The 20,573-nt window shown below is 41.3% G+C and overlaps 1 protein-coding gene across 1 annotated transcript; it reads left to right on the top strand.

The window, feature by feature from the left end:
• The first annotated feature begins 127 nt into the window (after window positions 1-127).
• Window positions 128-16,934, top strand: LOC129762851 (uncharacterized). The gene is made up of 14 exons (XM_055761415.1): window positions 128-266; window positions 332-1,717; window positions 1,797-1,846; window positions 12,431-12,842; window positions 12,909-13,641; window positions 13,710-13,844; window positions 13,905-14,188; window positions 14,259-14,536; window positions 14,601-14,781; window positions 14,836-14,895; window positions 14,952-15,092; window positions 15,150-15,481; window positions 15,550-15,874; window positions 15,930-16,934. The coding sequence occupies exons 2-14, from the start codon at window positions 1,676-1,678 to the stop codon at window positions 16,083-16,085; spliced, it is 3,129 nt and encodes a 1,042-aa protein (XP_055617390.1). The 5' UTR covers window positions 128-266; window positions 332-1,675; the 3' UTR covers window positions 16,086-16,934.
• The last annotated feature ends 3,639 nt before the right edge of the window (window positions 16,935-20,573 follow it).

Genomic DNA, 20,573 nt, shown 5'->3' with positions numbered 1-20,573 from the left:
AATTTTTTATTCTTATTCGAAATTCATTGAGGATTTCAATTGATATTATGTTCTCCTTGCGGACGATCTCTCTCTCTTCGTTATGGTTGCGGTCGAAAGAGAGTTTTGAGTCAGATAACCTTCACCCGGTTGTTCTCATCTCATCAGCAGAATCAGCTAGTCACGCTGTGGATTTCGCTCGGACAAGATGAGTAAGATCTGGTTAAACCTGTCTGGATGGTTTGTGTTGTTTGTACTCTGCGGAGTGTTCTATTTCGCAAAAGCACGTTAGTACTCGCGAAGCGCAAGAATCAAGCTTGCGTTTAATATATTGACCTTTTTTTTCATTTAGAACGACGAGCAACGACAGATGATTGGAGAGTGCACTTTCCCGAGGACCAAGCCGCCGAGGCTGTCGTCAATAGTTTCTATGATAATGCATTTTTGAATCCCGAGACACAAGTGAACCCAGCGCTCCGAGGTCCAACTTCGCAGTTGGAAAAGGATGTTTTAGTCTACGATGCAGCTCGAAGGAAGTGGATTCTTTTGACGCTAAATGCAACTACTGGCCAACCAAACTCCGGAGTGGATGCACCAACGAAGAATCAAAAACCAACTAGACTGTATAATGCGGCTACGGGAAATTGGGAAGATGCATTAATTTTCTCGCCAGGTCGTTCGGATGGTGACGGTGTAACAACGCCTAGATCAGGAGGAGGACATAGGAAAAATGCTAGACCAATTCCAGTGTACAACTCAGATACTGGGACCTGGGAGCAAACACTCATTTCAACTTCAAACCAGCCGAATTCTGGCAACACCAATCGGGAGGCCGCAACGACACGGAGGTCTACTTCGCCATCGAGTGGACAAAGGAAGCGAATTAGAGTGTATAATAGTGATACTGGAATGTGGGAGCAGACTGAGATCGCTATTTAGATGGGTGTCTGTTGAGCGGAAAGTGAACTCAAGTAGGAAACAATCAGGTCATATTGTGCGATAATAAACGGGATTAAACGTTGCTGTCAACAACATTATTATCAAATCATCTCTCTTCTGCCTATATTTTGAAGATTCCATTAATTCTCGCGCGAATCCTCAGAATAACACCAACCAGAACCACCCCACATCGTGGCACTATCCAGATGCTACACGTGTTTTCCAACCTGTCGGTGTGTTGGTGCAGCTTTTCCAGCACTTGTGGATCACGGCAAAATTCGCCCTGTTTTCCACCCTATTCTGACAGATTCTCGCTTTGTGTCAGTGGAAAGGCAACCAATACATGTGGACATGAACCGCGACTGCCAGGACTTAATATGACACTTGCAGGATTCGCTTCAGGTGGCAGAGTTTTTCATATCGCGGTATGGATAGTGTAAGAAAGTGAAAAATTTCTCCGCGTTTTGCTTCAATCGTGAACTTTAATCTCTAAACGCATAAAAATTATTCGTTCACGGAAGCTGAGGAATCGAAAATGGTCAATCTCTGTAACATTGTGGTGATAATCTGTTCGCGAAAAATCTATCGAAAAAAGTGAAGCGAAAACTGCACTGTACTCTGTATTGAACGGGTGTCGAAGTTTATGTAGAAAGCTACTCAAAAATGGGTGAAGCTGATTAGAGAAAAGATGTATGACTGAGAAGAAAATCAAAATCTGAACAGTTTAGTCGTGAAAGTTTTCGAATTTTAGTTCGCCATGTCCTCCGACATTGCCAACTCGTTCGTCGGGAATTGGGAGGTAATTATCGACGAGCACTACGCAGTCTGGCCCCCATTCAATAAATTTTCGTCTAATTCATAATTCATTTTCCAACCAGATTGTTGAGTCTCACATCGATGGCACAACGGATCGGCTGGGACTGGAAGGGTAAGGATGCCATTCTTTCGCATAATTAGATTTTTCGCACATTTATTTTTAGCCCGAAAGGTAGACTATTTCCACACAAAGGGAGTGGCAAAGTGTGAGTGCGCGCGCGGTGTGAGCGATGCAGGCGAAACAGCCTTACAGCATCCGAAGCGGGGGAAAGATGTTGGGATGACTCTGTAGACATTAGTGAGCGGAACGACAAGGAATGATTGTCCGGGAATTTAGCTTTGGGGAAGATATTCACTATGAGTAACGTTCTATGTCCGGCCTGAAGTTTTATGGCGAGATCGCAACTCATGTAGAACAACATTTTGAAAGCTATTGATAGTTTTAGTCAAGCTTTCTCTTTTTTCGAGAGTTGAACTCGGTTTGAAACGACATTTGACTAAAAAAAGTGCTATTGAAACATTGAATGAGTTCTTGCTATTTTCACACGGCGTTACGGGAAATTCGTTTGCGTAGCTCAAGACGTCTCATAAATAACCATGATGGTCCAACCGGTTTGAGCCGATTGAGTTATCTTGAAATTGCTTTCAGTTGCATCACATTGAATCAAAAAGCAGCATAAAATATATACCCTCCTGTACTCGCGTGTAAAATCATAACACGTATACTCGCGCACGTTGTCACAGACCGAAAATTGAACTTCTCTGTAATGTTGCCATTGTGTATTTTTCAGGCTTTATTGGCATTTATTTGCAGAAGAAGGTATGATTGAATGATAAAGACTCCAAAATATATGTTTTCTTCATCTTTATTATGTTTTGATAGTCATCTAATTCAGCCTCTTCAAAACAGAGTAATTTTTGATACTCCAACACAAATAACGAAATTCGAATTTTGTAAGTAAGCAACTGAATATAATTTATGGAAGTATAAAGAGTTATAACACAACATCAAAACGTATTAAACGATTGTGGTTTCATTGGACTTAGAATCCGAACATAGCATAACTGCATGCTCGAAACAAATATATTTTTTACATTTCATGCAGTTGTTGCGTATTTTTCGGGTCTTTTATCAAAGAGAAGAATGTATAACGACCTTCTAAATAATTACGAGATGATAAAGGTTCTGGAATATAAAGTTTGCATATTCTTTCTATTCTTGGTAAACGGAGAATTAATGCCTTTTTTAGATGGGGCATGAAAAGATGATATAAAAGGATTTCTAGGAACTTCCTTTTCTTTTTCTTGTTTTCTTGTCGATATTGTAATTGTCAAAAATTACCATAAGCCAACGATTAGTTTATAGTTTACTGTTTACAATTATTCCACAAGTGAAATTCTTTCACAAGTGTGTATATGTATGACCATTATATTTAGCGAATAAATATACGAAAGTCAAACATTTATATTTTGCTTTTGAACGTATGAATCTAACGACGAATATATCGACGAATAGTTAATATATGGATCCGTTCAATCCAGTTACAAAAGAGACTGAAACCAAATAAGAATAGTCCGGTAATGATCTTATGCATTATATGCAATAAATATCCCACGCCGCTAACATTAATTGAGAGGCTTAGAATGCAAGGGGTGTAAGTGACTTGATCAATTTCTCTTCATCAACTTTTTATTTAGTTAATAACTCGACTGCAAAAACGATCCAAATTAAGTTTGCTATAGAATCCGATAGATGAGGTTCTGACCTATCTTCCACATTGTCAAATACAGCTGGGAATGTATTTGCAGCAAAGTTATGACCAAAAGATAGAGTCGATGTAGAGAAATCGATCAAATCACTTACACCCCTTTCATTGTAAGCCCCTCAACTTATACATTTCATTCAACAATATTCTAGAATATGAAAAAAGGCACTTGTCCAAAAAAGTTACTCCTATACTCGCGTCGGTGTGTCAGACCGAAAGTGTTAAATGGCACACATCCCCTTTGTACCAACACAAGCGTTACGCCAAACGATGACGAACGACGAATAACGAAGCTAGAGAGAATCGCAAAGTCGTAGTTGTTGATATTTTCTGAGAAATTAATGAATTGATTTCTCGGTCTGACAGACCAATGCGCGAGTATAGGAGTGTTAAAAGAGGGATGTTTGTGCCACAGGCATCGATTTTTGACGAAATCAATTGTTATACTATGTTCCCTCTAAAGGTCTGCTAGTGCAATCCTTTTCGAGTCTAGGTTGTTCAGAAAACCCTAGATAATTCTAACCAACAGTCCAGGCCTTTCACTATCGGGGTGCAAACATATTCATTTGGACTCACAATCAAATCTGCCACAGCATCAAACAGTCAAAATGAAGTTACAACCATTCAGCGTACAGATGATTTTACTAGGTTTTTAGGCTGACTTTTTTCCATCTCTGTACCGGGGTGTAAGTTCAAAGTTTCGAGAATGAGAGCGTGACACTTGAAGTGCTTTGAACGTTAATAACTCTTTGACGGCTGAACGAAGTGGTATGAAAAACATTTCATTTGAAAGATAAAATGTCTAAGATTTATATGATTGTTACTTATTGACTCGAAAAATTATTTCAATAGCTTAAAAAATGTTTGGAAAACAGGCTATTGAAAGCACACAAATCTGTATATAAGCTGGCGCTCGCTCGGAAATCCATTTAGTTGTGATTGGAAAGTGACGGGAAGATGGCCTCGTTCGCTCGCTCAGATAGTTCAGATAGTTTGATAAACATGGCCTACTACAGAATGTATCTAAAATCTAGAATCCTGATCGTCGAACACATTAGGAAATGCTTTTACGACTGAATTATCAACGGCAGAGAATGTCGATGAAGAGAATCGATTAAAACAGATAGGTTCTAATGAAAAGTTAAGCGTGACATGTTTGATATGGTGTAAAGAATATTCCACGATATCAAAGAAACCATACTGTTTGATGAGAACAGAAGTTTTAATATCATTTGTTGTCGAATGTCATAATCGATCAATGATTCTAATTGGCGGGTAGGGGTATTATTTGTGCTGGGTGTTTTCGTGGAGAAATCGATTCCTCTGTGAGCGTTAATAATTCTTTCCCTGCCCAACGATGGAAATAGTATGGTTATCATCTTATTCGAAAGATAAAATGTCTAAGAGTTATATGATTCTTAACTATTGACTTGAAAACTTGTTTCAATAGCTTAAAATTGCTTTGAAAACAGGCTAATGATGATGATGATGATGTCTTGCATTATAGAGACTTTCAACTTTTTCAGTTCATTCGTCTTCAGCCGCGTTTCTTGGTAAGAGCAGCTAATATCAAATGGTCGTTAATGCCGATGAATCCAATTGTCGGGGGTTGGAGTGGGAGTATTTTTTGCGCTTGGTATTTCCGAAGAAGGATCGATTCCTCCTTTAAGCGTTAATAATTCTTTTCCGCCTAAACGAAGTGGTATGATAATCTCTTTACTCGAAAGATGAAATATCTAAGAGCTATATGCTTGTTACTTATTAATAGGTAAGCCAAGGTTAGTCCTAGGTCCACCTTGCGGTTATATCACAGATTTCTCACTTTTAGTTTTTTTTTCAACGAACAATTCAGTCATTGAGACACTATTTATTCCTGTATCCAGAAATTGCCCTCATTTCACACAGCGAAATCGTTTCTATGTCTTCAATGCTGTCGAAGTGGGTTTAACTAAGCAGTTATTTGAGGTTCGGAAATAGGAAAGGCTCATATCTGTCATATTTGATCGTTCAATCATGTCTTGCGATGAAATTTTCGAAGGAAATTGAGCTCTTTTGGCAAAAGCATGACTTTTCTCACTTCTCTCATGCACAGGCCATCAACCAAAATATGACGAACGGTCTTGTCAGAGATGCTGAAAGATGAAATTCACGGGCTAGCTTTCTCAAACTAAAATGACGATTTCCGAGCACCATTTCTTTTATTTTGTCTTTGTTTTCAAGAGGTGGATGGATGGTCGTCCTTGACCTGCAGTTGGTCATCTCTTCACGGCCATTTTTGAATGCCTTCTATCATTCACATACCCGTGTTTTCGACATAGTTGAGTCACCAACTGTATTCTGCGACATTTTCCACGCACAAGAAATTTTAGTCGCAGCACAAAGTTTAACACAATAACTTTACCAATAGAATTATCCATATCAAAAATGGTCGAGCAAAATCGTCGTTACCTTGTTCAGAATGACGCTGTGAACAAACTAAATGACAGATCGCGCTTTAAATTCTCATTATAATCACTGACAGTAGCACCAACTAAAAAAAAAATTAAGAATGTTCAGTGGGAAGTTTTTAAATTACAAATTCCTGGTATATATTTGACAGAATGCATACAGGCAAACCTTTTTTTGGGCGGAGGATAGGGACCTCATAAAAAAAATTGCATAAAAAAATCGTGCAAAATTCACTAGTAGCTTTAAAAAACTGTGTTCGGTACACATTTGTTACGAGACATTTAATATAATTTGTTTTGCGTTATCGTTTCGTCTCGCTCTCTCTCATCATTCGCATGGAAATGCGGAGCTCAGCGCCGCCATCATGCGTGTAACGCTGATCAAATGCTGTATAAGTAGCTTGTTGCATGCACACACTAATTCAAACACACACGCACACACACATTCAGCATGCTCACTCACCTTAAAACGCCGTACGTGGCGTCAGCGTCCTTTGTTCTTCAGCGTCGCCTATTCCTTCTGCCAACCGGAAGCCGCCTCGTGTGATGAATGATGTGATGGCCCGTGCACCGCGAGCACGTGGAATCCTTCCTTGTGGATTGGCGAAACACAGCCAAAGCCAAATTCACTGTGATATTGTCAATACGATGAAATTATGACACAACGCGCGACTTTCACGACGCGATCGCTCACGCCAGCGAGTTCGCGCATTCGGTAGCGGCTTTAACAAAAATATTAACGCGATCTAAATAAACGCACATACTCCCACGCACCGCATTTCTAACCAATACGAAAGTGGTCTTATGTTTATAACCACGTTTTTTCACAACACTCAGCTCGCGCCACTACCGGACAGCCACAATTCAGCAGCAATGGCGAAAATCCGGTCGGCCTCGCGAAATAGCCGTATCCACTCATCAATTTCTTCACTACCGCACCACAACAGAACAACAGGCTTTAAGCAACCCGCAACGATGGCGGAAATTCGGTCGGCCTCGCCAGACAGCCGTATCCGCTTATGATTTTCCTTCAGGCCGCACCACACAAAACCCAACCGGCCACTTCCGTAGTCAAACACCGCGGAAAAAGAAACACGACCGCGACCGTGCAAAGAAAAACTCCTGAATAATCTGCTCCTATTGTGATCTCAATCACACCACCATGCGGGTACCAAAAACTTTTCACGCTTCGATATAATAGCCTATGGCCGAGTATGTTTTATTCTCATTTTTCGCTTAAGTATAATGGTGCACGATCCGTAGCTACTGTTGGTTTCGCAATGGTGATGATATGAATAATTGTGCCTCGCTGCTAGGTCATATAATTAAAAATTACAATAGTTTAAGGGAATGATATCAACAATGATCGTGTGAGGTCAAACAAAATTGGAATGACGAATATCAACGATGTGGCCTTGAAAAGGACCGTTTAGTATCATTGTTGGGTGTGTGTTGGGGGAATGGTCATTGGATGGTGCATATCTCGATAAAGCAGCGGTACTCAATAAACACGTGTTAGACATGGTATCGCGGACCTCAAAAAAATAAGAATAGTGTCTAATATCAATCCGTCAGTGCATGCTACTTCCTATGCTTACTTCCCGTATATTCTGAGAATGCATTCCGAGGTATACAATTTTACACGGACGTTCGACACGACAAATAGAAACTTAGATTGAACAGGGTGATCACAACGTTTATAATGCTTTCACGGCCATCCGATGACATGCATGTACCGCTTAACGTCGATGAACTATCAAATATATTTATAGATTTGTGATTTCAAGAATTTGCACACAAAACCCAACCGGCCACTTCCGTAGTCAAACACCGCGGAAAAAGAAACACGACCGCGACCGTGCAAAGAAAAACTCCTGAATAATCTGCTCCTATTGTGATCTCAATCACACCACCATGCGGGTACCAAAAACTTTTCACGCTTCGAGCGCGACGGAGCACTCAACCGTACTTGTGGGCGGTACAATTACTTCCGCCCTTACTTCGTGTGGCGATCCGTGGCTTGGTTTTCGATGGCTCATGTATTGGTGATCAGTGTGGCGATAACCAATATTACTTCGTCACGACGTTCGGTAGTGCTACTTCCGCCAGCGAATCTCTCCCGCAACCGGGATATGATGTTGTGTGAGCGAGCGTTAAAGTGTTGCGTGTGCTAAGTGTTGCAAGCTACAGCAATGTGACTTAATAATGTAACACATTTTGAAAAAAAACTTTTTTTTGTGCGGTAGATAGGGACCGCATAAAAAAAGTTTCCCCCAAGAAAATAACTCAAATCCACGCCGTTCACCGTTCAATTTCCTTTTGTTTCCCTGCTTTGTGATGGGACAATTTGTCTCTTCGGTTGCGCGTGACTGTTTGCATGCAAAATTCAGAAGTGGATAATTGAGACGCAAATGTGCTTTTTTCGCATTGAAATGCATATAAACCATCGAAAAAAACTAAATGGACGATAACATCGTCAAATATGCTTCTTTTCATATACCGCACAAAAAAAAACGCACAAGAACAGAAAACCGCACAAAAAAAAAATTCGCACAAAAACAGGTTTTACTGTATTCTTACCACAAGTCAGTGTTTGCTATTTTGTTGAATGTGTTTACAGCGTTATACAAGTCGAGTTTTGTGCCGAACATACGTCGCTTGTTACCACTCCGGATATTAATTGACAATAGAACGAAAATATAGATTGATTTCTTTAGTTGAAATTTTCGGTTATCCTTGTAAGTACCGAAACCAAGAACGGTTTCGAATAAATGTCTGAATGGCCACTAAGTTTGAACAACAGGGAGTTCAAACTTTGGTATCCGAAAATTCACCAAAACCGTCCCGGAATCATTTTTTCAATATCTTTTCTGAAAAGAACAATAATTTTTCTACATTTTGATATAAGAACATTTTCTGTACTTTTAACCAATCCCGGATACAACTGGTTTTGGGATTCTGTATTCTAAATGAATCATGCCTTATGCCTAGTATCGTATGCTATCGCTGTGCTAAATTATCAGTATGTTGCTTTGCGCGGTGCGGATCGGTTGTTACAAAATTCTTCGCTCAATGCTTGCACTAACACATGAGCATTAGGCAAAAGGGGAACGTTTGCGATTGAAGCTCCACCCGTATAATGCGGGAGTATTAAAAGATGCCATTTGTGACTTACGCTGTTTACAATGTTTGGAACAACGGTTTTCTCCACAAACTGGTCCAGGCCAACTTTTCTGGCCATCTCCTATCGGGTGCCACATGGTAAAGAATTATCCTTCCTGGTCATTTTTCCAGAGTACATCTTTCAGATGCCTCCTCAGAGCTCAAAGCGGTTCCAGTAGTCGAACAAGGGAATATTATGGACCCAATCATGTACAGTAGATGTACCTCAGACATCATACTACTACCTGCAGCCTGCAATGTGGTGCTTTTTGCGAATCATTGCCAAAGGTCAGCTCTCCGATATAACACAAGCGTTCATTTCCATACCATCTGGTTGGAGAGTGCTTCGGTATTTTTGCATCACAAGTACACATTGTTGTTGTTTTTTGCGTTGCAAGAATACATTGAAGTGATTAATAAATCTGAAATAATGGTGCAGGTTATACGAATATATAATAGCCTATGGCCGAGTATGTTTTATTCTCATTTTTCGCTTAAGTATAATGGTGCACGATCCGTAGCTACTGTTGGTTTCGCAATGGTGATGATATGAATAATTGTGCCTCGCTGCTAGGTCATATAATTAAAAATTACAATAGTTTAAGGGAATGATATCAACAATGATCGTGTGAGGTCAAACAAAATTGGAATGACGAATATCAACGATGTGGCCTTGAAAAGGACCGTTTAGTATCATTGTTGGGAGTGTGTTGGGGGAATGGTCATTGGATGGTGCATATCTCGATAAAGCAGCGGTACTCAATAAATACGTGTTAGACATGGTATCGCGGACCTCAAAAAAATAAGAATAGTGTCTAATATCAATCCGTCAGTGCATGCTACTTCCTATGCTTACTTCCCGTATATTCTGAGAATGCATTCCGAGGTATACAATTTTACACGGACGTTCGACACGACAAATAGAAACTTAGATTGAACAGGGTGATCACAACGTTTATAATGCTTTCACGGCCATCCGATGACATGCATGTACCGCTTAACGTCGATGAACTATCAAATATATTTATAGATTTGTGATTTCAAGAGTTTGCTTCAAAGCAGCTTTTGAGCTATGGGAAAAGGTGCATTGAGAGAGTCTGCTGGTGCGAGACTGTGATTTGAATAATGATGATCATGGTTTAAATTATTAGGCATGTAGCCTCGAAAATGAGAAATTTAGAAAACTAACTCAAACTCTCAGTCTTCAGAAATGCCACATGGGCTACCTCGCTGTCGTCTAGTCGCTAGTTGGAGAAGATGTTTGACAACAAGGACGCAACCAACCTGCGTGACGCCGGTCGGAAATATGGCTGCTCCCACGTATTGATCCATCGGACCCTCAAGATGGAAGGAATCGTCTGTAGGAAGAAGACGAGGTCGCCGGAGTACACGAAGGAGCAGATTGAGACGGTTAAATCACAGTGTCAGTGGATGACCAAAAAATACCGCGGGACGTCTTTCGTTCTGGACGACGAAAGCTATATTCCGCTGCCCAAAACGCATATTCCTGGAAATGATAATTACTACTCCAGCGACAAGTCATCCACACCGCCTGAAGTGAAATACAAGTTCAAGCACAAGTTTGAAAAAAAGGTTATTTTGTACATCGCCATTTCCGACCGGGCATTTCAAAGCCTTGGTTTAAGCCGAGCGGTCTGGCAATCAACCAACAAATCTATCGAGAAGAGTGCCGCGATAAAATCCTGCTGCCGTTCCTGAACGAGCATCACGCGGATGGGAAGTACGTCTTCTGGCCGGACAAGGCGTCTTCCCATTAGGCCAAGAAGACGCTGGCGTATCTTGAGGAGAAAAAGATACCGTTCGTGCCGAAAGATCGTAAACCAACAAACTTGCCCCAGTGCCGCCCAATAGAGGATTTCTTTGGCTCACTCAGTGCCCTAGTGTATAAAAACAATTGGAGGGCCAAGGACACGAAGCAACTGACTACAAGAATCCGGAATTGTATCCGGAAAATGGACGTAAGTGCCGTACAACGTTCTTGTGAGAGCATCGCGACAAAGTTGCGTCCAACAGCAGACCACGGCCCTTACTCAAACATTCACTGACATTTTTTTGAAGAAAATACATTATGTTATTAATAAAAAATACTGAAATCGATGAAAAAAAAAATTTTTTTTATATGTGATTGAAAAAATTCTCATTTTTTATTTAACACCCGTTAGCTGCAATAAAGAATACTGAAGTGAAATATGATAAGTAGAAAACTGTCCTCTGTGCCTCTGGATGATGGTTCCTGCATTCTGTAGGATTAAAATTATGAATAGTATATATGTTTCAAACCAACGGACCACGGAACTAAATACGTTAACGCGGATTTCAATAGAACTAATAACACAGCAAAATAGAGAGCTCAAATCGCACAATCTGTCCTCGAACGATGCGCCGACAAACAGTTGCAGCGCTGTCAAATTAACTAGAGCACTGAAATCGCGGAAATCAGCTTTTATACTTGCTGCATAGACACAATTATTCGCCACTTGCTCCTCTTAGAAGGCGGAATTGGTCGGGTCAATCAAAACATAGGATTCAGCGCAGCAGAAAATCAAACCAAACGCAACATTTTATAGCACAGTGCCATATTCGTATTGAGCTACTGCCATATTGAATGAGCTACTGAGAAAGTACACATTACATGTGCCAATCGACCAATCAGAACGCGGGATTTTCGTTTAGATTTTTTTTACATTTTTCAATTGTTCGATAGTCAATTTCATCAAATATGTTATTATTATCATTGTAATAAATTACTACGGAGTATCCAAATTATTACCCAGAATTGATGTGAATATCTCGTAAATCCATCAGGAAATGGTTGAGCAATAGATGCTTGAAATTGAATCGAAAAAGAGAAAGAAATGACTCGATGGGGAAGTAACAGCAAGAATGGAATAATACTTCAAAGGTAGAAGAACCCAGGGGCTGATGGCCAACTGGCATCGCAAACTGGTTAACAGAAATGATGAAGAAGTACACGTATACCTTTTGAACCACCATGTATTTAACTATTAAGCAAATTTTACGCAACTTGATAATTACATCCTCCCAAAACATGGTTAATGTGTTTTTTTGTGCTGTCCATAGAGTCGAAATTCTTGCCATCAGGTGAACTTTACAGGGTCCTGTATAATTGCATTGTCCTGGTGGAACACTATGTCTTTCCTAATGACGTTTGTCCTGGATTTCTAGATCCAAACAACGTTTTACGTTTTATTGTTGACGAACAATTTTGTTTCGATAGCATTTTGTCGTATTGAAAAGATGAATTTATTAATAATCCATAACTTGTGATATTCTCAACAGGGTAAAATTCCGTCTGGACGAAATGGGAGACATTATCTGGTACAACGACCTGATAAACACTAGCCAGGGCCGGGACGATCAGAAGATGGCCAGCTTCGAGTCTAGCTTTTGTCCAATCAACGATTCAGCGGCGGTACTGTTCAGCTGCGAAACCTTCGAGGTCCTCGAGCTGAGTTCTAACGGGCCGGGGTTGATTTTCGGTGCATACACTGGCCACAGCATCGAGTTCAAAACGAACTCCTACAACCCGGGCGATCGGATGTCGCTGAGGTGCAACGGCTGGTGTCAGCTGGTGTGTAAGCGGGTGAAGGAAGATCAGTCGGTTGGTCAGGAGATTCCATTCACACTGCTGTCGGTGCTGGACGATGGAAATTTCTGTGATGTGACCCTCAAAAGTTGTGATAACGTTATTGTGAGTATTTATTTTTAATTCAACCACAAAGGATGCTCTTTTCTGATGTGAGGTTTTGTTTTACAGTACAATGTCCATTCGCCGATTTTACGCCTTAACGGGTTCGACTGTAGCAGCATGGCAGCTGCTTCCACATATCAACACCTAACGACCAGAATCGAGACTGTGACAAGTGTGGAGAAGTCCCATCCTCCGCTGATGAAGGTGTCATCGGTCCCCAGTGCTAAATCACCAAAACAGTCAGTGCAACATATCAGTCAACGGGCGAGTCCCACCACAACCAACAATTTCCTGCTTCCACCCTCTTTGGAGGTGTACAATCTGTCCCCGAAAATAGTGAACAACATCTCCAATTCCTTCAACTGTCTCACAGCGGAAGATTCAATTTTCCTGGACGTTCCGAAAAAGCAACACACGTCTTCCTCTGACTCTAACCTGAATTCTGATCGGAACATATTCTTTTTCCCAACTGCGAATGTAGTTAATCCCTACCCAGACCCATCCCAACGGTCCAAGTTCAAGCCACCTTCGTCGCCGTTTCGCGCAAGAAGTCCCTCTCCCTTTCCCTGCTCGCTAGACACACCACCGTCGTCTCCGCTTACCCCTCTCTCGGTACTGAATAACATCCCGTCGAAAATGCTGTCCACAATCCTGCACTGGTTGTATTGCGAATGTCTTCCGGAGGATCTGGACGAGGAAACGTGCTCCAGCTTGATTGTGATGTGCGAGAGTACCACCCCTTTGAGTCGGATGGCGGAACCCTGCAAAAACTATCTGCGGAACATCAAGCTGAAGAAGTGTATGAGATAGATATAGTGAACGAACAAACTTTGAAGAGTTATTAATGGATTTTGTTTGTGTTTGCAGTTGTCATCGACATCGTTACCGACCTCCACGACAGCTTGAATCACATGATTCAGATGGTGAACCCGAATACCATTTCGCACAGTCCGTGTGTGCTCTGCCAGGTGTTCAAAGAAGGCTTCAAGGAAACCTTGACCGGTAATTCGCATCTTCATTGATTGTTTACCATCGTAGTTTAAAATTCTACAATATTTACAGCGATTGTGAAGCTGTTACAGTTCTGCAATATCTTCACGAAGGATGCCGCAACCTTCACGCGTCACCAGCGGCACGAGATCATTAAGTATGTGCGCTCCAGGATGCCGGTGTTTCTATCGCAGGTTCACCAGTTGCTTCAGAACGTGAACATCGTGCTGCGCAGCTTGTCCGCTGACGAGAAGAACGATCTCGTGTCCTATCTGGTACCGGAGATTACCTACACACTGGAGGTGCTCATCGCTGCTATCTCGGAGATAAAGAACTCGCTGGAGAAAGTGTGCAAGGTGAAAACGAGTTTATTCTATTGAGTCGAAATACCATTGTGCTTAATGTGTTCATCATCCTTCTCCACAGGACCTCAAAACAACACCGGACGTACGTAGCGGGGCTATTGTCACTCCAAGTGCGACTCGTGGTGGACGACCACCGGTACGAACACGTTCTCGTGATTCCGGTGAATTTTGTAACAACCTATGTCATGGAGCGACAGGTTCCTCCACGACGGGCGAATCACGCTTCAACCAGAACTCCGACAATGACCTCAAGTTCTTCCTGTACATGTACGAGGTGAAGAAGATGCGGGACATTCATGGGAGAGTGTCCAGTGCGCTGGAGGTTATACTTCATAAAAGGTTAGTTTGCGTGCGTTGGAAATTCGAATACAGAATCAGCTGAATAGAGTTATACTGTTTGCAGAGCAACCTTCAACGAGATGAACCACCTCCATCAGCATCAAACCATACGGAGGAACTTGGAGCAGCTTACCATAGAAGTGCCGATCATTATAGCTCGTCTAGAAGAACTGTGCGAAACAATTGATGAGAAGATTGGTTGGAAGGAATTTAAGTTCTGTTTCAAATTCTTGACCAGTCAAGTGGTAGGTTTCGTTTTGTAATTGACATTCTTGATAATCAGCGAATACTTCTCACAGAATGGAATAATCACGAAACTGTTGGAGCATAAATCTGCCTTAAATGACGCGATGTTATATGTGAGTAGCTTGCTCTTTCTGTTGGACAGTCCTGATCGTGAAGTTTTGTGTTTCAGATTTCCAATCTGGTGCAAAAAGAGCAATTCACTCGTGCTATGCGAGAATTGGGTTTACTGGAAGACTCCAACGTAGATTCCAGTGAATTTGGGGATCCTCGACCTTGTCCCAACAGATATCTTGACTACAGTAGTACGAAGGTGACATTATGAATTGATATCGCTAGAAACATTCCTAACGCTCTTTTCTACTTCCAGCTAAATCTGGTGCAGAGCATGTGTGAGCCGCCAGCGGCCTTGAGCAGCAGTCTTTCAAAGAATGCCTTAAAACTGTTGCACTCGGGGCAGTTGGCAGACATGGAATTCGAGGTTGTCGTCTCGCCAATCGACTGCCAAAATGAAAATATCGTTCCAGCATTCGATTTCAGCCTGGATGACGCGTTGCTGCTGAATGGTAGTGTAGGGACCGTCTGTGGGACTTCGCCAAGGAGTGAATCGCACACCTTCAAGGCTCACCGCGTCATCGTGGCAGCGCGGTGTGAGTGGTTCAAGAAAGCACTGCTTTCAGGAATGCAAGAAGATATAAATCGGTGAGTGTATACAATTAAAATGCGGTATTTGACCTATAAATAATTCTTGTTATACTTTCGCTTCACAGAAAAATTGTGGTTCATGATACTTCCCCTGTGATATTTCGAAGATTGCTGCTCTATCTGTATGGTGCACCAGTGGATAAATCGGTAGGAGTGGACCAAATCTGCGAGTTGATGCTACTCGCCGACCGATATTCGGTAGACAACCTCAAAGACATCTGCGAGAATACATTGATCGCTTCAATCGACAGTGAATCGGTGATCTGTCTGTTGGGCATATCGGATCGGTTCAACGCAGCTATACTGAAGGCGAGATGTTTGTCATACGTGTCGCAGCACATGGAATTGACCAAGCTTGAGATCTTCAATGAGCTTCCCGGGTACCTTAAGGTAAGTTGGCTGCTCTAAAGCAAATTGAGGTCGACTAAAATCCATTCAATTTCAGCACGAAGTCGAGGAACTGATCAACTGGCGGGGCCGGGTACCTGAACCGTGGTGTGACCGGGACCAGCCCCGTTCTGATCGTTCGCGGCGTAGCTTGAAGAGTCCATCACGATCCAAATCGTCACGATCGAGAAAAACATCCCCATCCTTCATGTGACAATGATGAACCCCGAGGAGGAACCAAGTCAAGGACGATTTCCGTCGTGGATGAACTGGGATTATGTGTTGACTGGCAGAAAACATAATTACTGTGATGAGTCAGAACATGACATGAATAAACCGACAACAACATACGCCCCTTGGTGGATGACAGTGTATTTATCTATTCATCATTATATCGGGAGTGAACTGTAGATAGTGCATTAAATTTTCAATTCTAGTCACGGATGACCGCAACAGACTAAAGTGATTGTAAGTCAATATTGAGGAAAACCTACTAGGCAGCCTACAAATGTATCATCTATATACAAAGAAACAAAAAAAAAAAAACAAAAAAGCAGAATGTGAGAGGTAACATTTTGTCTTTCGAGAGTCTGTGCCGTAGAATATCTCCGTTACTTTGTACTGAAACAATTTGTTCCATCACGATCAGACCCTTTTTTCATTATATTAAGTGTTCCAAACGTAAACTATGTCTACACGTATTCCTTTTCAGATTCGGAAAATTCTCATGATAATTTCGATGTGTACTTTAAATTCTTACTGATAAGTGTTTACGTCATTTAATAGATCCAATTAAATATCCAAAAACAGAGAGACAAGGCAAAAGGCAAAAAACATTGTTATTATCGTCAGTCGTTATTTTGGTAATTTTGTATTTTCAAGGCGATGCCGGAAACAAACATCGGAATGGTACGTCGTAAAGCGTTGACAAGAAAGTACATTTCGGTTTGTGGTAGATGCAAAATAGTTGTGTAGAAAAGGTGGAAGCATAGTGGACGGGGTGACGGGGTAGTGAAAGTTTTATTCGAATATTTTAGATGTTGAACAAATAAAATCGATTCTTCCGAAGTATTATTCTGTCGTTTTGAATGTGAAAGAAAATACGATGGGATGAGAAGGTATAATTTGGTTATCGCTTTCCGGTTGCGTGGATTTCTTATAACAGAAACAAATATGGAGCTTACAATCCACTCTTTCGATGTAATCGCAATAACTCCAGCTTATACATGAAGGGGTACTTATGGCACTACAATCGAAACGGTTTATCTTGGTGTAATCAATGAACTCAAAAGAAATCGAATGTTTCATCACATTAATTCCACCGAATACACTGTAAGTGTAAGGTTTGATTCAGTTAGAATAAAAAGAAAATGGTATCTTTCGATGGTGAAAGTTCACGTTAATCCGTTTTGTTTTGAAAAAGTTATGCAGGATGGAAGCCGGGAGATGAACTTTGATTTCGGACACTCGAATTAAGAATCCGTCAGGTACTATAATGGCGATATCACTCGAAGTGGCCAAATCGACCATGAATAATGTGCTGAAACGATTCCGTGGACGTATAACTCTTGTTCAGACGGCTTAGAGGACGCATCGTAGTTGAACTTACGATCGGAAATTACGTAATGCTAAAAATCCGAATTTTGGACCCCCTCCCCTCTTACTTAACGCAATTTCCTATCTCTAATACACAGAAAGTAACGCAACTTCGAGCCCCCTCCCGCCCCTTATCGCGTTACGTAATTTGTGCACGACGCCTTATGATGCTGCTAAGATGTTTGTACAGACTCGATAGGCACGTCATTTGTCGGTACTTTGATGAGTTGATTGTGCTGTTCAGGAAGGTTTATGGGACGGGACGGAACCATGGAAGCCGACGTAACGCAAATCTTACGAATCTTTATTGAATCCTTTCAATTCGTAAACGGTGGACAGCATGATACACGTCACAGAGCACAGCAATCTAGCATCGGGTTGATTGTTCGTTAAAATTCAAGATCATCTGCGTATATCAACTTACAAGACCTCAAGTGGTCAGACACGAAGATCAGATCAAGAAGAAGGTCAGAGGTCTCAAGTGACTGCCATGCGGAACACTACCGTTATTTCGAAGATCTCAGATTTGGCATTATGAACCTTCACGAAGGCCTTCCTACATGATATATGCACTCTCATAACACTAGGAGAGCAGCTGACTTTAGATTACCATATCTTACAAAAACAACGACACAACGATCACTTTTTTATCGTGGACTACAAATTTACAACACATTACCTCAAGACGCTAAAGAAATGACAAATATCGCACAATTCAAAAGGACAACAATTGACTTCGTTAAAAAAATTTATTGACCACTGACATGAATGTCAGCGAATGAGAACAAAATGATAATTATATAATGACTACAGAATGTGCATTTCATAATTGACTAGATGTGATGGACTTAGAGTGATGGCCATACGCGGGAGTAGACGCAACGAGAAATATAGTACCAGAAAAAATCCGACGACATCAAGTAATATAACATTGAAAAACTAATTATCTACGAGATAATCAGTCCCTCCCACTCCAAAAGAAGCGTATGGGGTGGAGGTAGGACCCAAAAAAAAATGAAAGGGCCTTTGGGACCATCACAGTAATTATAAGATTCTAGCCTGGTGGAGGCGATCTAGCGTAATGGTACCATCCATACCTCTCACGCAAAAGCCACGAGTTCAATTCTCACTCCCGGCATTCTTCCAAAAGTTGGAAGTAAAAGTGACGAACCAGCCAAAAGTGTTGAAAGTCACTATAATAGAGAAAACAAAAATATTTCAGTCAGCGAACAACCCACGAAGGGCAGACCAAGGCGATTCAGTTTTGAGACGGCGAGATTGTGAGGTACATTATCGAAGCCATCGAGAAGTCTAGGCACAAGGTGTCTACTTGTTGACGCTTTTCGATACTGTTACCAGGGCCCGAAATCTTCGAAAGTGAAAAATGAAGACCCACTCTACTCTCCGTAGCTTCGCTTCGACTAGAAGTGAAGCGTTGACTAGCGAGGATGACTGGTGAACTAGTCCAGTCAGTGGTTATTTTAATTGACGCGTTCAATGAATACAAATCTGCCTCTTCATTCAACTGACTTCAATCCACACTTCTATTTCCCCCTGACACTTATTTTATACCCGCGTACGCAATTTTATTTTTACGTCCATATAAAGAGGAACGAAAACTTTATTTCTGATGCAAACGAAGTAACCTCATCAATGGACTGTTTTTTGTCTACCCATCGCGAATTCAAACTAACGAACTGATACATTCATCAAATATACTATGAAGGTCCTCGCGTTAGTATTAGTAAATAGCGTGCAAAATAGCGCACACACACTGCACGCTATTTTATACGTGTGAGTAATTTTCGTGTATGATACACAATAATCTAGCTCACCTGTAGCATGTCAAACCACGTTGAACTCGAACATCGATGATGCACACGTACATGGGAGAGAGAAAGAGAGGAATGAATTCGTTTTGGGGAAAGTCACTTCAAAATGCAATGAGAACAATTTGACTGGGAAGAATGAAATGATATAGTCGAGTCGGTAGAGGAAGATAGCGACTAAACGCCCGACTGACTGTTTAGTCGTTTTGGCGAAGAAACTGCGTGAAGAAGTCAAAAGTCATTACTAACTGAATACGGATATAGTCAGTCATATAGTCAGCTGACTATCCTCAGTTGACTATGATTATGCAGAGCCCTGACTGTTACAGTTTACAGCTACAGATTAACAGCTGGCAAATATATTCATGTTAGAGATTTTTCATAAATCCATGTTGAGAATTCAAGATCATTAACCGAACAGCCGAATACAATTTGTCATGCAAATGTCTTTCAAGCACCTTGGCTTAGCAGCTCAGGATAGAAATGGGCCTATAATTTTGATGTAAGCTTCCAAATATCCGGTAAAACGTCATCCATAACGAAGTGATTGAATATAGGTATAACGGGAGCGGTTAACAATGCCGGACCTGGACCTGTCGATGCATCAACCGAACACAGAGTAATTAATCAATATACAGCTGCGACGGAGGGATCTCAACATGATCGTAAAACGCTACGGAAGAATTCAGCAAAAAGATTTGCAGAATTGTCACTAGTAATGGAGTTTTGGCTGCCAGAGCTGTCAAGAGCGAACGTTACCTTTGCGAGAATTAATTACGCAGGTTACTAAATTGTTCATGGAAGGTTTTTTACCGGAAGCATATCATGAATTATCTGATAAATATTGTCATAGAATACGGATAAGGTAACGTCCACGGTAGGAAGGTTCAGTAACCGTGCCCAATCCAATGCCACTATTCTCGAGTTTAGTTGACGGTTTTCAATACAAACGGTTTATGGTTACGGTCAAGAATGGCGGAAGGCCGTTTTTATCCTTAATCCACGAACGTTCTCTTTTTTTCACGACCTACATTCAATCTCTTGAACCATGCACTCGTAGAAACCTTAGGGATAATCGTGTGTAACCAACGACCGAACTCATCTTCACTCCACATGCGCTGCCAACTTACGAGCGTGTACTGACGAGGAACGTGGAAAAAATCATTATAAGCAATTTGCCTTTCAAAAAGTGTGCCTTCTGAAGCGCCCACCTTAGCTAGCGAGTCCGCTTTCTCATTCCCCGGAATCGAGCAATGAGAGGGAACCCATGCTAAGGT

This window comes from Toxorhynchites rutilus, chromosome 1 (assembly GCF_029784135.1).
Source record: "Toxorhynchites rutilus septentrionalis strain SRP chromosome 1, ASM2978413v1, whole genome shotgun sequence".
Classification (NCBI taxonomy): Eukaryota; Metazoa; Arthropoda; class Insecta; order Diptera; family Culicidae; genus Toxorhynchites; species Toxorhynchites rutilus.
Note: the sequence above shows the minus strand (reverse complement) of the source record. Positions and strands in the feature narration are given on the sequence as shown.

What these genes read in the sequence shown, in the direction of transcription:
- LOC129762851 (XM_055761415.1), top strand. Translation starts at nt 1,676, where the DNA reads ATGTCCTCCGACATTGCCAACTCGTTCGTCGGGAATTGGGAG. An exon ending in GATCGGCTGGGACTGGAAGG is followed by an intron (nt 1,847 to 12,430) that starts GTAAGGATGCCA and finishes TATTCTCAACAG; the next exon opens with GGTAAAATTCCGTCTGGACG. An exon ending in AAAGTTGTGATAACGTTATT is followed by an intron (nt 12,843 to 12,908) that starts GTGAGTATTTAT and finishes TTTGTTTTACAG; the next exon opens with TACAATGTCCATTCGCCGAT.